The sequence below is a fragment of the Plectrocnemia conspersa genome, unplaced genomic scaffold (genome assembly GCF_051122295.1).
Source record: "Plectrocnemia conspersa isolate PC_06_02 unplaced genomic scaffold, ASM5112229v1 ptg000014l, whole genome shotgun sequence".
Classification (NCBI taxonomy): Eukaryota; Metazoa; Arthropoda; class Insecta; order Trichoptera; family Polycentropodidae; genus Plectrocnemia; species Plectrocnemia conspersa.
In genome coordinates this window covers 23664655-23682351 of record NW_028277178.1, presented here as the reverse complement: position 1 = coordinate 23682351, position 17697 = coordinate 23664655, and the positions used below count along the sequence as shown (strand labels likewise).

At 32.4% G+C, this 17697-nt stretch overlaps 2 protein-coding genes across 3 annotated transcripts; one reads left to right on the top strand and one right to left on the bottom strand.

Annotated features, from left to right (window-relative positions):
* Nucleotides 1-268: 268 nt before the first annotated feature.
* On the top strand, nt 269-6924 carry Fancm (FA complementation group M). 2 transcript variants are annotated; one of them, XM_088204650.1, is made up of 18 exons: nt 269-443; nt 507-639; nt 710-893; nt 953-1218; nt 1549-1695; nt 1758-1882; nt 2368-2611; nt 2678-2786; nt 2853-2951; nt 3029-3215; nt 3284-3353; nt 3424-3606; nt 3669-3825; nt 3887-4066; nt 4135-5855; nt 6121-6311; nt 6374-6479; nt 6542-6924. In XM_088204650.1, the coding sequence occupies exons 1-18, from the start codon at nt 334-336 to the stop codon at nt 6800-6802; spliced, it is 4473 nt and encodes a 1490-aa protein (XP_088060776.1). In that variant the 5' UTR covers nt 269-333; the 3' UTR covers nt 6803-6924. The 2 variants fall into 2 exon arrangements, with proteins under 2 accessions (XP_088060776.1, XP_088060777.1); XM_088204651.1 differs by lacking the exons at nt 269-443; nt 507-639; nt 710-893; ... (2 more) ...; nt 1758-1882; nt 2368-2611 and having other exon boundaries at nt 2722-2786; nt 2869-2951.
* An 86-nt stretch (nt 6925-7010) lies between these two features.
* Cdc5 (cell division cycle protein 21) lies at nt 7011-15928 on the bottom strand. Its single transcript, XM_088204652.1, has 15 exons — nt 15808-15928; nt 15462-15727; nt 15259-15389; nt 15037-15196; nt 9583-9751; nt 9388-9522; nt 9160-9326; nt 8938-9096; nt 8803-8869; nt 8640-8738; nt 8408-8579; nt 8148-8339; nt 7626-7831; nt 7265-7567; nt 7011-7197 (listed from the first exon to the last, which is right to left on the bottom strand). Exons 1-15 carry the CDS (start codon nt 15850-15852, stop codon nt 7096-7098), a joined length of 2373 nt encoding a protein of 790 aa, XP_088060778.1. The 5' UTR covers nt 15853-15928; the 3' UTR covers nt 7011-7095.
* Between the last annotated feature and the right edge of the window lie 1769 nt (nt 15929-17697).

Here is a 17697-nt window from a genome sequence, read left to right as displayed (position 1 = left end):
CTAATTTATAAGTCTAAGGAATGATTGCACGGAAAATATATTGTAGTTAACTTTAAAAATCGAACGCCGATAGGTATTATTGATAAATATATAATATTAACCATAGGTTATATAAATATCAATAAAATATTAAATAAAATTTAAAAACATCTGATTTGTTTATTTTTTTGTTACTGTGAGTCGGTTATTTTTAAATATATTTATATTTATTTATTTTTAGTTATAAAATCTGATTTGTTTATTTTTGCCCACATGTTTATTTTTTACTACTCGAAAATACTAAGCTTTAGGCCAATAACGTCAAATACTTTCATACGCTTAGGCGGCGAATGGATGGCCGACGAAGAGAACTTTCACGAGGGCGGAGCTGGAAGCTCCGCCCTGGATGAGGATTTTCAATTTCCTAACTCATTTTTTGAAGACTTATCCGTATTAGAACTGAGGTTTAAAGAATTTACATTACTTTGCTGTCTTGAAGTCATTGTTGAGATTTGTTATTGTTTTAGTGCTTTATGCTGCGACGAAGATTTATTAGGCTACGATAAAAACAGCGGAACCACATGGATTTACCCTACTAACTACTCAGTGCGAGATTACCAATTTAACATTGTCCAATCAGCTCTGTTCAAAAATACTTTGGTATCTTTATTTTACAAATATTTATTTTAGAAATTTTTATTTAGTTGAAATGTGAATTATTTTATCTAAGGTCAGCTTACCTACCGGCCTCGGGAAGACGTTTATAGCAGCGGTCGTGATGTATAACTTTTATCGATGGTATCCGATGGGTAAAATTATATTCGTAGCTCCTACGCGACCGTTGGTAGCTCAACAGATCGACGCTTGCTATAATATCACGGCTATTCCGCCCGAAGACACCATTGAAATGACAGGTATAATTTTTTTTATATTTATTTCTCAATAATGTAATACATATTGTTATATTATTCAGGAAACACTCCAATCGCATCGAGAAAATTAGCATGGCAACAAAAGCGAGTGTTTTTTGCAACGCCCCAAGTTGTACAAAACGACTTAGAATCCGGAACTTGTCCGGGACACCTTGTGAGATGTCTTGTCATTGACGAAGCTCATCGGGCTCGCGGACGCCACTCGTATTGTCAATTGATAGAATGTCTGATATTGAAAGGCCATACTTTATTTAGAATTTTGGCTTTATCTGCCACTCCCGGTAGTAAAGTCGAAGACGTTATAAGTGTAAGTTGTTAATTCTGATTTCTTTCTTTTTTAACTAAAGTACATATTGAGCTCCTCAGTTATTTTCGCAAATTTTCAAAGCATTTAACATATCGTTAATCTGTTAAAAACTCCAGTGTTCCATTAAATAATAAAGTTGAATAATGTAATACTATGTGTATTACACAAAATAAAATAGCAAATGATTTGTTACCATTGTTTCTGTAAACAATAACAATAAGTATTACTCATACTGAAAGCATATTTTTTAAGTCAAAACTAAATGTCTGAGAATCTAAAACAATTCAAACAAAAGTCAATATAATTTTTTAAATATTAATGACATTGTAGGTTGTAAAAAATCTAAAAATTGCGCATCTAGAACTGCGTAGCGAAGAATGTATGGACGTTGCGCAATATAGTCACTCCAGGAGTATTCAAACTATTGTAATACAACTAGGCGTAGAACTCACCGCTGTTATGGATCAATTTATTCGGGTATGTGTTATATATTTATTTACTGTTGTTGCGTTTGCTTTTTTATATTCGTTTTGTCTTAGATTCTGGACGTATACACTCGTCGATTGGTACAATATAAAATCTTAACCGGTAACGTCGGTACTCTTTCCAAAGGCAGGATTGTGTTGCTCTTTAAAGAATATCAAGCGAAACAAGGATCGGCAAGGTACTTACTAGAGTTTTTTAATACTGGTATTACCGAGATAAAAAAACAGTCAATACCGATATTGACATTATTTTAATTATTTAGTAATAAAAAAACCGAAAAAGTAATTTAAGTATTGCTCACATATTTTTCCATGTTTATTAATTAGCAAAACCAATGCATTTAAATACCCCGGAAATTACTGTTTCGATGTATTAAATATTTTAATTATATCATTATTCTTTTTAATGTTTAAATCCAGCATAATCTGTAGAAATTTCTGACCTTTTATATATATACAAGAAGATACCATTTTTTACAAATAAAATATATGGATTTGATAAAAAGATTTTTCTGGGTACTACCGGTATTTCATTTTATAATACTGGTAGTATCGAAGGTCGATTTTTGCCCCAATATCGGTATTATCAGTATTATAAACCCATTATACATACTAATATAATATTTTACGTTATAAATACCTTAACATTTTTTATAAACTTTAGACATCCTCAACATAACCAAATCATGAAAGATTTCACAATGGTTATCACACTATATCATGCCATGGAGCTGTTAACGAAACACGGCACTAGAGTGTTTTTAAATTTTTTCGACGAACACAATGAGAAAACGTGGGTCGGAAAAGATGATAAACTGACGTGTTTGTTAGAAAGATTGAGAGACGATTTAGGAACCAATCCCTTGATGATCGATAGAAGTACACTGCCAGATGGCTCGATTCCAGCGGTATGTATTTTTTTAATGCTTTAATTATAATAATCGTTTTATTTTATTACGATTTATGTATTATAGATTAAAGAAGATTTGAGATACGGACATCCGAAATTCGATCATCTCAAAAAGATCATACTACAACACTTTCAAAACGCTGTATATATCGGAAATGAAACCAAAGCGATCGGTAAAATATACTTCATTATAATAACATACGCATTTTGTTTTTTTATTAAAATTTGCTTTTATCCAGTATTTTGTGAATATAGAGAGAGCGTAAATTTAGTCCACTGTTTACTTTTACAATGCAGACCTTTAGTTAAGCCTCAGATGTTCATCGGTCAGGGTTCGGGTAATTCATCATTCTTTTAATATTGAGGATAATATATTACGTAATTATATAAAATATCTATTGAATATATGCTTTAGGATCTGGATTAAATATGAAGGCGTTTTCTCAGAAACAACAGCTTCGAGTGATGAAGGCTTTCAGAGACGGGGAATGCAATGTTTTGGTTTCAACATGTGTAGGTGAGGAGGGCTTGGACGTCGGAAATGTAGATTTAATTATATGCTTCGACATATCAAACAAATCGCCGATTAGATTAGTTCAAAGGTAATTTTCAATAGTATGATTACATGAAATATTTCTTTATTTGCTTAAGTAATCGTTGCGTTGTATAGATGTGGTAGAACCGGACGAGAGAGAGGCGGTCGTGTCGTTATTCTTGTAACGGAAGGAAGAGAACATCAGGTGACGATAGATGGTTTTTATATCAAATTTACAAATAAATAAACAAAATACATGTTATGTGTTGCTATAGATTCTCCGAGAATGTATTTTTCAAAGGGATAATTTAAACAAACGTCTCCAAGGTAGTAAACAGTTGAAGAACAACTTGTATACGGCTAATCCGAGAATGATTCCTCAAAATATAAAACCGCAATGCCAGAAAATGTTCATTACAGTAAAAAAAAATCAGACTGAAAACCCGAGCACTTCTAAGGTTATAAATCATTTAATGCTATAACGATATATATGTTCAATATATATATATACAAATTTCAGGGTCAAACCAAGTTAAAAGATTTGTTTGCAAAATGCGCTGAAAAATCTAGTACATCTCCACATTTGAGTAAAGAAGAATATGTTTCGTGTTTCTCAAAGTCTACTCAAAGAACTGATTTTTTCGTCGAAACTCCGATGCAGTGTACACTTTCTAAAAGTAAATTTATATGAATGGGATTAAATGTTTCTGTTGTATTATTTTTATTTTATTTTTATAGAAGAGTTTCTCAACACATGCCATACTGAAGACGATACAGAAAAAGTAAATTTATTTAGATGGCTCGAATGGCAAAGAAATTTGCAATACAATAGTGTAGTCGCACATTCCACAGATACTCAAATGCTCGTTGATTTATTAAAGTATGCAGATTTAAAAGCGTGCCTAACTCAACATGATAGTAAATATTATTTTTATTAGAATTATAATCAAATCTTATACTGTTTTAACTAGTTAATATTGTTTTAGTTATACCGCAAAGTGTTCCCGATGTTAAGATTGTCTTACCACAATTGGCTAAACCTATAAACAATAAAAAAACTGAGAAAAAGTCTATAAACGATCAAACTAAAGGAAAAAATAATATCCGAGATTTATTCAATAAATTAAATAGAATGAAAAATAAAGAGTTATGTCTATTTGAAGATAAATATAAAGAATTTTTATTTAAATCTGGAATTGATATTTCAAATCAGGATATTATCGAAACTCAACTAAACAAATTAAACGTTGCTTCATCTTTGCTCGATTTGACCGTAAAGCTCAATATAGAAGAGCAGAATATTTTAATAAATGAGGAAAAAGAAAATCAATGTAACACACATTCAATCTGTGATAAAATATTATTTAATAATAACGTGTTAACTGATCCCCAAATACCTGACGAATCTTGCATTGAAAGTCTTACGCTTCCATTTTTAAATCAGATGAACAGATTACGTACGGAAAAGATTGATATATCCCCAATTCAATTTGCTAATGATAAAGTAATGAATGAGAATGTGGAATATGTAAATGAGAAGGAAAAGTGTGATGCTCGAGTCAATAATTTAGATTTGATCGATCTTGATACAATATTTGAAGACAGTCTTTCATCAAATACTCAGAATTCAGAAAAAGAATCAGAAGTATGTAATAATCGAGATAAAAATGAGACATCTCAAGAAGTTTCAAAGCAACTAACAAATTTCTTCGGTTTGAATAGCATCGAAGACATATTTGCCGACGATTTTTTCGATGAGTCGATATCCAAATTACCGGACGCCGTGATAAGTAATTCTCAAATCAGCACTGACATAGAAAACGCGAATGAAAAATCTACTTCGCCTATATTATCAATGCAGTTTAAAGCCAAAAATAAATTGAATTCATCAGTGAAAGATAAAGTGGAGTTAAAGGGTGATAAAACACCACCTACTGATGCAAATTGTACTTTATTTTCAGTGACACAATTACTTGATATGTTTCAAAAAGAAAAAAGTGTCGTCGAACAGCCGATTAATAATGACAGTATTTGTCTAGATTTTTTAAATGAGGCTGATCACAGCGACGACAGTGAAAAGTCAATCATTTTGTGTTCGCAAAGACCGAAGAAGATTACTAACAAAACTAAGTATCGCTTAAAAAATAATAATCCTCCGAGACACAACGTCGTAATTGCCGCTAGTTCTGAAAGTGATACAGATTATGATCAATCGGATGATATTATGGATCTGTATAAAACGAAACTTGACAACTCAACTAATAAAATCAGCGAAACCGCTGTTGAAAAACGAAGATTGAGCTCAAGCGATGAGAGTTCGCCATTTTTTCATAAAATAGCAAGAACAGAAAGTCCAACGTTGTTAAAAGGAAATAAAAACAATAAACTATCTCTAACAGATAAATTAAGAACTTCGTTGAATAATGTGAATCGTCCAGCTTCTAGTTCTAAAAAAGTAATATCGTTTTTTGATTCTACGATAGAATCAGATAAAGATTTAGTAGAGTTAAACAAGTTTGAGGAAGTGAATCAAGAAAATATTTCAATCAATCAATTTAATCAAATGTTTTCATGTCAGAAGACGACGAAACGATTGAAATTGGATAACGTGCATGTCAATAGTAATTCCGATAGTGATGAAGATTTCAACAGAAAACCTTTGAAACGAATTACGTTCCCAGCGAGAAAACGAGAGAAAAAAGAAAAGGTAATCAATTTGCTCGTAACTAAAAAACATTGAAGGATGTAAATTAATTTAGCTTAGAATTTATTTTCGTATTCGATTCCTATATATACAAATCTCAGATGTATCGAGTCTCTTGAACGTTCCATCTGAATTATTCGGGATTATGTTCCTTAAAAATCTTCATAGTTTCGTAACTAGTTGTAAGATTTCTCACTTCATTCTTACTTAATCGTCTTATTATTTCATCTCTTAAACTTCAATAATAATATAAAAAAACTTGTTATAGAAAAAAGCTAAACCATTTTGCGAATTCATCGATTACGAAGCGATTTTATCTGAAGATTCTTATGAAGCATCCAGCGATGAAGACGTGGAAAATGATTCAAATGCCAATTTAGGTAGTTTTATATGTGACGAACACAGCGAAGAAGCCGATCAATCTGTCGACATGGAAGCAAAATATTTACAATCAGTCAAGTAATTATTCATGTTTAATTAAAATATTATAACTAAATAATTACAATTGAAACATTTTAAAGGAGCCCAATTAGAAATGCTGGTAAATTTAAAATACCTATACAGCCCAAGAGGACTACGAATGTTTTTTCTCAAGCGTGTGTCGAACAAGATACGTCTTACGAACTAGTAAGTCTTTCTTTTGCGTTATGTAGTGATTGTAGCGTTATTTAGTCGCTTATTTTTTTCAGGATTCGTTTTGTGTTGACGACGATCACGGTTTGACACAGCATCCCGGTATGTCAAAGTTAGAGATTGCCGAACAGATTCTGAAGCAGCGAAGAAGTACAAAGCGTAATAAAAATAAATCAAATAAAGCAAAAACGAAGAGTGAAGAAAAGAATAAATTGGTCCAAGAAAGAACGAGTGACGATAGCAGTCCAATAGCTACCAAGAAAAGAAGAGTTTGTTTGAGAATCGGTAGTGGATCTAGTTCGGATGAATTCATATAACTATTTATTATGAATTTGATGAAATTGTATATAAATTTGTTACCTATTTATAAAAAAAAAATTAAAAGCGTATATGTATTTTTGTAAATTAATATTATATAAAATCAAACTTAGTTATCAAAGTATTATTTGATTAGAAATGAATAAGTTACATATATATATATATATATATATATATATATATATATATAAAAAAAACTCTTTACAATATGATACGTCAAGATTTATTTCAAAGAAGAAATTTACAAGCGAGATATTTTAATGAACTGCTACAATACACGAATTGGATTTTATTATTTTTTTTTAAAAATTTCTAGTTCCGCCTGAAGTTCAGCATATCGTTTCTGAAGTTGTTTTTCGCGTTCCGTTTGTCTCGCTACGTCCTCAGTGAGAGACTGAAATAAATTACAGTTATAGCTCATAGTTTAATTAATTAATTCATTAACTAAAAAAAAAATCTACCTCTATTCTTCTCGGAATGGCAGCTTTCTCTTGTTCGTCTAAAAATTTAAACGTACTCAACTCCAAAAATGATGATTCGTGCTGATCGTTGAGCTCCTGGAATTGTTTTATTAAAGCCTGCACCCTGCTCTGATATCCTCCGGTCAAAACGCGCAACTTCTTTTCCATTTTCGAACATCGCTTAGCTTCCTTCGCCATATGACTGCGATTTTGCTCCAATCTTTTTTCGGCAGACTCTAACCTGTCCTTTTTACTAGCTAAATTTGCTCTTGTATACCGATTTTGATTCGGTAGAAACAATACCTGGAAAAACACGTCCAATCAAAACTGAAATCATTTAACATATAGCAAATGAACGAACCTGTGCCAAACATTCTTCCCACACTTGCGAATAAGCGTCAATGCTCAATTCACCGTGAGCCATTCCTTGCCTGACGACCTCCATTTCTTTATTTAAAAGATTTTCAGCTTCCCGTAATTGTTCCGGATTGTATTCTTCATATGTGTTCTGTTCTAAATATTGTAAATGCAAATTTTGCTGCGCTGTTTGTCTTTTCTTATCAATATCTAAATAAAAAATACGGTTATAAAATATACAATACAACATATGATAAGCTCAAAGACTGAAAACTTGGTTTTTATTTACAGTGGCAATTCTTAAGAATAATTTAATACTATGGGTAGTTATTGTGCTTTCAAAAACCGTTAGATCTAATATAGATACATTGATAAACACTGACTGACAATGGTTTAGTTAAAGAAAAAACTGTTACGACACGAGATTTTCTCTAAGAGCATTTCTATCGAAATATGCTTAAAATAGGTAATGAATTATTTAATTTGTTTGAATAGCTTGTCTTTGAGCTTAAAATAAAATATTTACTCGGCAGTGGATTCTTCGATGAATCATAGTGTAGCATAGTGATCATTTCACGTTTTATGAGTTCTTCGGCTCTTTGTAAATCGGTTAAAGGACCAGTATCTGCTCTGGATCGTAATACAGACATATTAATATCTGCGGGTCTAGGAAGAGATCGTTGTACAACTTTAGATCTTAAGGCGAAAGCAGCGGCACCTTGAAAAAATATAATTATTACATATTTTACCAAGAATATTATGATAAAATATAATTTATTTATTTACGTTTCTCTTCCAATTCTTTCTCCCTTTTAGTATCCAAATCGGCCTGATCTTCAATCGTATTCGTCTTGTTTTCATCCACAACTTCTTCAGTTTCGTTATCGGGAACTACAATTTCATAATCGTTGCGTGGAGTGGGTAGAGACATCAATCCGGCTCTCAAAGATGCTTTTAACTATAAAACGCAATCGATAAGAAACAATTTATGAATAAAATATTAAATTAATACTCTTACTTGTTTTTGATAATGATGCACTTGCTGAGGAGTGTCTCCCAAAGACAATCTTTCTTCCGGATTGATATTGAGTTTATCCCTCAAACTGGGAGTTGCGCCCTAAAATTTAATTAAAAATTAATACAAAATAGGGTACTGACAAAAGAATATAAATCAAACTTACGGCTCCCGCTTGGCCTTGTCCCGGTGTACCGAAACTTCCAGGAGTTGAAATTTCACTCCTCGCTGAACTAAAATTTTACTATATATTAGTACGTTGCATCAAATTTTATATATTGTAAAAACTTAAATTTCTTACCGAAACGGTGTTGCGAGTACAGTGTTCGGAGTTGCAACTGTTTGAGTTTGCGGCAAAGAGCCGCCAAAATCTGGGTTATATAAGGGAGTGTTCAATCCGCCTTTCAAAGGCGTATCAACGTGCGTCAATGCCATCATATTTTGAGCTTCTTGCAGTACCCTGAGAGTTAAATGTGCATATTTATTTTAATAAGCATAGGCAATAGAATGATGAATAACAAACCTATCGGTCTGGGGTGCCGGCGTCCTTGCTGCTGTGGCGTGTTGAGGAGTGATAGCGTAATCAGCTAACAAACTATCCGTCGCAGCATTATCACTACCGGCGCCTTCGGCGGCAACTTCTCTAGCAACTTCGCTAGCGCGTCCCAACTTTACGACTTGTTGTAATTCCTATTTTGTAAAAAATATATTTAGAAACACCTCTTATTATATGTCGCATTAAAACACTTACTTGATCGGATATCTGCGGTTCGGGGAGAACTAGCTTACTTCTTTTTTTAGCCGGTTGATCACCAGCCAACATAGACTCCGGAATATCGTTTTCTTTGCGTTGCTTTAGTTTCAATTTGTCTTTCCGCCGTTCTCTCTGAAATTTGTTTTTTTAACATTAATTTTATGCCGTTAAATCGTAAGAATTTAATTATACCTCTTCTTTTTCTGACTTCAATTCTCCATCGAGATGCTGTTGTCGCAATTTTGAAAAATCAGCGGACATGGGATCGACGATTTCATCGGTTGTATCGTAAAAACCCAAAGCTGGGCGTTTTTCAAAAGGAATCTCTGAATTATAGTCCAATCCTCTTTTTCTCTTATGTCTATAATAAATGTATAATGATAATTTTGAAACTATGCAATGAGTTATAATTTTTATATAAGTACAGTAATCCCCTGACTTATGTTATCTGTTGAAGTTTAAATTATTACTTTGTTATTAATTGTTTTAAATTAAAATTGGCCAATTAAAAGCTTGCTATATGGGTATGAAAATTAACCTTGTTCAAGCTATTATCAAAAGGGCAAATTTTCCCAGAGGTATAAAATGTTCTTTTGAAATGGAGACTTACAGAAGATGAATCAAGATCATTTTTTATGCTGATAAATTGGGACTGTTTTAGAAATAGATGTCTAGAAGATCATGTATAGTTTATGTATTAGTTTTTAATAAAAGCGGTAAAAGATTTTGAAGTAACCAGTTATTCCAAATTTAAGCCACTTCTGTTTTTTTCTGAACTGAGAACTCTAAAGTTCCAAGTACTAGACCAAGGCAGATCTTTCAGTTTCTTTTGGCAGGTGAGGCTGTCATAGTTGGTTTTGTGATAATTGCGCAAACGAATACAACGTACAGTGAAAATTCCGATCATAAATAATCGATATTCACACATATGTATATTTAAAAATACGGCAATATATACAAAAAATAATGTCTGTATATATCAAAGATGTCAATATGATTTTAATTTAATAATATTTTACAATTATAGTAATTTACATTGGTATGATACACTTATATTTCCTATAATTACACAAATATCGACTTAAAAAATAGAGTAAAATATAAAGCAATTGGAATCAAAAATAAAATATATTTGATAATCAAACAATCATCTATGTTCAGAATTTTCGCTGTGAGAAATTTTCGTGTGCGTAACTTTCCTTTGCGCTATAATCTAGTTACCGTCTCAATTATACTAAAAGATTCCTCTTAGAAAAATTAGTTCTAAGTAGAATAGTGACAGCCCATAATCAATGTTCCCTGTAAGGTGTGCGCGTGTGCGCGCGCACACCTACTGAAATGTCTCCGCACACATGTTTTACCCTCCGCACAGTCAATATTATAAAAGAAAGTTTCCTTTGCCAGATTTTAGTTTTGTTCGAATGCATGAAACAATACAGGCACAATTCTTTCGCACGCTTTCGGAGAAATGAGTCGAATCATTTCTCAGAAGGATTGCGAGGGTCAAGCAAAATTTTAAGTCGAGCGGGATCACTATTCCATCCCGTTCTATCGCATGCCAAAGTATAGGAAAAGAAGATCGTATTTTAGTGTTTAGGTCCTCTACATTTCATAGTCTTTGACATGCTTAAACTTGCAAGAAACATTACACTCGGTAATGAGTTAAGTCTCATAGCAGTCCTTATTGTGAAAACAACGCAATTCTTTTAATATTTTTTTAATTAAACGGTAAAAGTGTCCGTGCTAAAAAGTAGTGATTTTTTACTTAAATTATAAATAATACAAAACTAATAATCAACTTTTGTAATAAACAACAACAGGTGTGTTCAGTTTACGTAACAAACAATTCAAGTGAAAAATTACTTACAGAGTTACAGTACAATTTTACCTATTAATTATATAAAACTTATCCCCTTAAAATGTCGAAAAGGAGTGGATGTGATATTTCTAATACGACCATTAAGAAGAAATCCTGCGATAAATTTAAACTGGAATGGCTCTCTGAAATCGTCGAAACAAAAATGCCATCTTCAATGCATTTACAAAAAGTAAGAATTGGTGAAATATTTGTTTATTCCGAGACGTATGATTGTGTCAAATGCATCATATGTTCCGAAGCCAATATGCCAGGAGAATTCACGTCTGGAAAGAAGTGGACTGAATGGAGGCTGTTTCTTTTAAAAAGACATCTAAGTCATAAAGCACACCGGGATGCTATTACAAAATTGAACAATTTGAAAACAGGTGGACTTTTGAAAATAATGACTGAAACACCTGAAGAACGGAAGAATAGGATTGAGATCACTGAGCGCAAAAAATCTAGTTGCGATCTAGTCAAAGTTTTAATCGATAATGTTCTTTTGGCAATAAAAATAAACGCTTCTATGTGCTCTGTACAAGACATTCATAATCATGTATCTAAATACACAGATATTCCCGAAAGCTGGCGAAGTAAAACTTATGGGTTTGAATTTGTCGAATGCATTAATGCAGTCATTAAAAAGGAATATTTTGACGAATTTCGAAAGTCTCGGTTTCATACATTAATTGTTGGTGAAAGTACGGATATATCTGTACAAAAAATACTAATTTTGTACGTCAAATATCGATATGGGATGAATTACAAGACTATTTTTGCGGGAATAATAAAATTGTGTTCTTGTGATAGCAATAGCATTTTTACAGCCCTAAAGAAATTTTATAGTGACAATGAAATAAATATACAAAATATGGTTATGTTTACATCAGACGGAGCTGCAGTAATGCTTGGAAAAAAGAATGGAGTAGCAGCTATGTTGAAGCGGGAAATAAACCACTTAACAGAACAACATTGCGTAGCTCACAGAGAGGATTTAGGAATCGATGATGCCTGGAAACAAGTTTCAATAATGCAGGATATTGAAACTTTATTAAAAACAACCTATACAATGTTCAGCAGGTCATCTGTTAAAAAAGGCCAATTTGAAGAATTATCTAAATTTATGGAAAGTGATGTTGTTTCATTTCGACCAATTAATGAAGTTAGGTGTCTATCGAGGCATTTCGCAGTTAGTGCTTTTGTGCGTAATTATAATGTCTTAATAGATTATTGCATAGAACAAGTGGACAAGTATAATGACCCAATCAACAAATATTGCTTGAAAATGCTGAAAGATCCTCAAATTCACGTCTCGATAATGATTTTGAACGATGTTTTGGGTGAACTATCATCAATGTGCAAATATTTTCAAAGGAGCAATATAACAAGTATAGAGGCCACTCAATTTGCAAAAGCTAAAATTAATCAACTAAGAGCTCAATATTTAAGTGAAGTAGTTCATTGGAGCAAAGATGTGAAAAATATATTATCATTAAATAGCAGCGATATAAATTTAACCGCGATTTTGAGATTCATCCAATTGCTCTGTGAACATCTAGAAATGCGATTTCCAGAAGAAGAATTATTGGAGTGGCGTGCTTTCGATCAGGCCGCAATAGGAAGAGCTAAAGAGTTTGAATACGGAAAGTATCAATTAGACAGACTTATATTTAAATATACTCAATTATTACAAATTACTGACAAAGATACAATCGAAAATATGCATAAACAATATTGTAATCTTAAATTTATAGTTGCCGAGAAAGTGAAGACTGGTTCGATTCAAACATTTGCCGATTTATTAACCTTTGCACATAGTGATCCAGATCAATTTGATTGTATATCAGTTTTACTAGATATTTGTGGAACCTTTCAGGCATCAAGCGCTGAATGTGAACGAGGATTTAGTTTAATGAATGCAATTAAATCAAGATCAAGAAATAGAATGGAAGTAGAACATTTAGAATGTTTACTACGAATAAAGTCATACATTTCATCCGGGGAAAATGTTGATTTAAATGTGGTTTATAAATATTGGGTCGATAGAACGGACAGAAGAGAGAAAAAATAATTATTGAAAAAAAATAATAAATAATTTATATGTTCATTGTATAATAATATAATATTTTCAATACACTAATAATAATATTAATAATAAACACTTGTAATAATAATATAATCTTTTCAATACACTAATTCATAAAATATATATTGTGTTCTAAATTGTGCAACAAATTGGTTGAGTGGCTGAACCCCAATGTGATATAGTGCCAAGCGATTGGGTAAGAATATTATGCAATTTTCATAAAATTAATTACCTACTTTCTAGTGTTTTTGCTTTGGAGCATTGAATCTCCTAGGGTCGGTCCATTAGTATATTTATTCCGTTTAAAAAAGTAGGTACAATAGAAATCGACAAAATTCGGAGAAAGATTTTTTTACGTAGTTGAAAATTTAATAAGAATAATTTTGAATAAAAGTGAAAAAACTACATTTTTATAAATGTTTATTTTGAAAAAAAAACACAACATACAAATATATAGATTCAATATAAATAAAAAAAAAATTCTAAAAGTTTAGTATTTATTATATTATATCAACAAATATTTTTTTTTCTTTTTTATTTATTTCAAAAATTATCTTTGTTAGTGTTGTTATTATATAAAATCACTGTAACTAATAAATATACATTTTAATGAAAAATTGTATGTATTTATGGGGGGGGGGGGGGGTGTAAATTTATCGCACCGCCACTGCACAGATGCATCGAAGATCCGCACACACAATAGAAAAATTAGAGGGAACGTTGCCCATAATGGAAAATTAGCAGTTTTTAGTGGAATTTTTATAATGGTAATATTCTTTGTTTTTTTTTTATAACTCGTTCTCATGACTCAATTAAAATAAGTTTATGCAAAAAATTGTTATATTATTATTAGTGAAATATAGCAATTAAAACATGAACAAGATTTGTAGCTCCTCTGTGCTTCTGCCATTATTATAAAATAAAATATAACACAAAAAATGTTCGAAAACAAGCGATCCCACTGCGACGGCGCCGACACGATTTTATTGCTTTTGACATGGATTTTTGACTTCTGAGAAGGGATAATTGTTTTTGCTCCCTACTATTGACCAAAATTCGGTTTGAATATACTTTAACCAATACTCTCATATCAGAAGTCTGTAGTAATATCGATAAGGATAGCTATCATATTTTTTAAACATTGTGCAATATCAAAGTGCAGACAATACTATATTTTTATTTTGACCGTATGCTATTTTTATTTACAGATTTGAATTTTATTCTGACCCAAAGTCGATTTAAATTCTGATAATTTAATTTTTTGCCAGTAATTTTAAAGATCTGACCCAATTATTTGGTAGATTATAATTTAATGATTGGCCAACTGATAAGAACAGAAATAAATTCAAATAGAATATATAATATGTAATATTATATTGTATATTATCAAAAAATATGTATAAACTATAATAAATGGTTGGCAATAGTTTGAAAAGAGAAGCAGGCTTGTACATGACTCATTAGCTTTGAATTAAAAATTTTATAAGTACATAAAATAAATAAGTATTAAAAATTTTCTTTGAAGCCTCTTGATTTAAATTCTGCATAGATAAACAACTACACTGCTTAAACTTTTATCATGTGTCTGTTTAAATAATGTTACTTACAATTTCTATCTACAGCTCACAAGAATTTTATGAATTTATATATAACAACAAACAAGTTAACTTTGGAGGATAACTGTATACATAACAATACAAACCTCATGGAGACCCGTATACCGGCTGCGCTGAGTTCTCGTCTCTTTTGTAACGCAGCTAGACGTCTCGCCTCTTCCAATTGCTTTTCTCGAGCTTTACGTTTGGCTTTTTTACCTTGAGTGTTGGCAAGCCTAGCGCGAGCCTCGGACAACATTTCCAATTCTAAAAAAATGCACCCCAGATATAAATAAAACGAATCATCCACTAAATGAGTAATATATTACCGTCTTCGTCCATATCCTTAGGATCCGGTCTCGCCGGTTTAGTTTCAGGATTTGGATCAATTTCACCCGGTTTTAGCTTCCGAGGATCATCGTTCATGTCGTCGCCTTCTTCCTTTTTCTGAGCTTGATCTCTATATTAATTGCAAAGCTCGTATAAAAAATACAACATACTTTTCTATAGTAAAGTAAATGAATATACGTACAATAAATATTCGTAGCGCTCCAAACATTGTGCGGCTGTCCTTCCGATTATAGGAGCGATGGTCCTCCATTGCGTCGGCATAAGCTTGGCTAGATGCAGCAGTTTTTCGTCCTCTTCGCGCGACCATTCTGTCTTTTTTATGCTCGGATCTAACCACTCGTACCAACGCGCTTTGCACTGTTTCGCCGATTTCCTATGAAGGAGAGACGCGATTCGAGACCATTGGTTTTTACCATATTTCATAACAGCCGCTTTAAGTATCTCATCCTGTAAACAGTTACAACTTTTTTAGAGGCGAATTTCAACGGCAAGTAGATCCCAATTTTGTAGATATATAGCTGACGTACCTCCGTGTTGCGCCAAACGCCCCCTTTAATCATAATACGCGGCATGGCGAGGCCGACTTTGAGGCTGAGCCCCACGCGAGATCCTAAACGCAGAAGCCGCCTCTTAGACAGATGTCTTAACACCTTAAATATTGTCCTTACAACAAAAATAAAAATTAAATTATCTTAATAGGATAAAAAAATTTCACATATAATTAAATATAAAGTATTATTATTAATTAATTACGATAAACTATAAATATATTAATATCGTTGCGACTACCTCGCAATATTGCTACAAGTTTTTCATGTATTTGTATTTATAAAAAATAAATACAATTATTTCATTATATCATTTGTATATATCTCATATAATATTTTTATCAAACTCTCAGCATATATAATAATTAATCATACTACTAAAATTAAATTGTAGCTATCTGCAAATACAATAACGCAGGGCTGCAAGAGAAAAATCGGGTCTCAGTGCTTATTGTTGCGGCGTCCTCTCTCTCTCCCCCTCCCCATACATTTAGGGGACATCAAAAATATATTATTAAATGACTCGCAGTTTTCTTGTACAGACTGATCCAATTTGAGTTTCCTATGTTGGCAGCATTGTAAATCAGACAGTTGTTAATAAACACGCGTGTTTAAAGTGTCAAATGTTAGTTTCAACGACACATTTACGAAATGGATTGCTTAACCAGCGCTCAACGCGTTAAAATTGTTTAATAGTTCTACAGAAATAACAATTCTGTACGAACTGTCTATCAAAATGTATGTGAAGATTATGGCCAATTTCATCGTCTTACAGAGTTAACAATTCGCAACGTAGTGAACAAATTTAGAAAAACATCGTGGTGCATCTGTGCACCATCGTGGCGCCCGTTTAGCCGAGAATATACTGTAAATAAGAATCTAAATAAAGACCAGGAATTGCCGATTCGTCGGCGTTCGTAGTATGGGGGCCAATATAGATTTGTTATGGCCAAAACTGGTCGGCGCAGAAGTAGCATTGTTGTGACGGTTTTCGCTCTCTCGACCGGCAAGCTTGTAAGGGTTCGGACGCGTGCCGTCACGCTTCCGCCCCATTTTTGTAATGTAATCACTGTAACCTTAAATAAATATTACTGCAGCGGCTCAATCTGTGTCTCATTGCCACCCGTCACCAACACACCGCTAAAGTAGCTTCCGGGCTTTTCTTATGGCTCCCTTTGGCGCATTTCGCATCTGGACTTGTACTTTTGGCGGACGGGTGGTAATAAATTGAGCCACTACAGTTGCATTTTGTTAAGGATTAAAATTTAGTTTATATGCTATTAATATTGTAATGAATGAACGATGAACGAGACCGCTGCCTATCTTTCAAAGTCCACCCACAAAATGTGCCCCCCGTCACGTTGGTGCTACCAGAGTGCTGCCAAGTTTTGTTAATAATAAAACCTATACATATATAAGTGACCCACCCACATACCTATAAAATTCGAATAATACAAGAAAAGAAGCTCAGAGACCATGAACAGCGAAGAATTTTCTCAGGTTGTGTGTTAGAGCAGCATAAACTTAATTCTGATTTTTGAAAGAAAATATTTTCTAATGAGGCAGATTCTCACCTCTCTGAATGTGAGCATAAATATTAAGCAAGTTTGCCGCATATTTTTTTGTCACATAGCTGTGTGTCAAATGCATAAAGCAATAAAACGGCTCGATGGCTAGGCATTTATAATTTTTAATTTATTATTTTTTGTATATTATATGTTTATAGATGTACATATGTTTTATTTTAAGTTACTTAATTTATTTTTGTATATTATTATTTGTATGGAAAAAATATATTGTGTATTGTTGCGAACGTTTAAGACGTGCTTGACGTCATCGTCTCTAAGTAGGAAACGTGTTTGTGCGCGT

What these genes read in the sequence shown, in the direction of transcription:
- Cdc5 (XM_088204652.1), bottom strand. Translation starts at nt 15,852, where the DNA reads ATGCCGCGTATTATGATTAAAGGGGGCGTTTGGCGCAACACGGAG. An exon ending in CCGGCACCCCAGACCGATAG is followed by an intron (nt 9,097 to 9,159) that starts GTTTGTTATTCA and finishes TTTAACTCTCAG; the next exon opens with GGTACTGCAAGAAGCTCAAA. An exon ending in GGGAAGAATGTTTGGCACAG is followed by an intron (nt 7,568 to 7,625) that starts GTTCGTTCATTT and finishes GTGTTTTTCCAG; the next exon opens with GTATTGTTTCTACCGAATCA.
- Fancm (XM_088204650.1), top strand. Translation starts at nt 334, where the DNA reads ATGGCCGACGAAGAGAACTTTCACGAGGGCGGAGCTGGAAGCTCCGCC. An exon ending in AAATGAAACCAAAGCGATCG is followed by an intron (nt 2,787 to 2,852) that starts GTAAAATATACT and finishes GCTTTTATCCAG; the next exon opens with TATTTTGTGAATATAGAGAG. An exon ending in AAATATTTACAATCAGTCAA is followed by an intron (nt 6,312 to 6,373) that starts GTAATTATTCAT and finishes AACATTTTAAAG; the next exon opens with GAGCCCAATTAGAAATGCTG.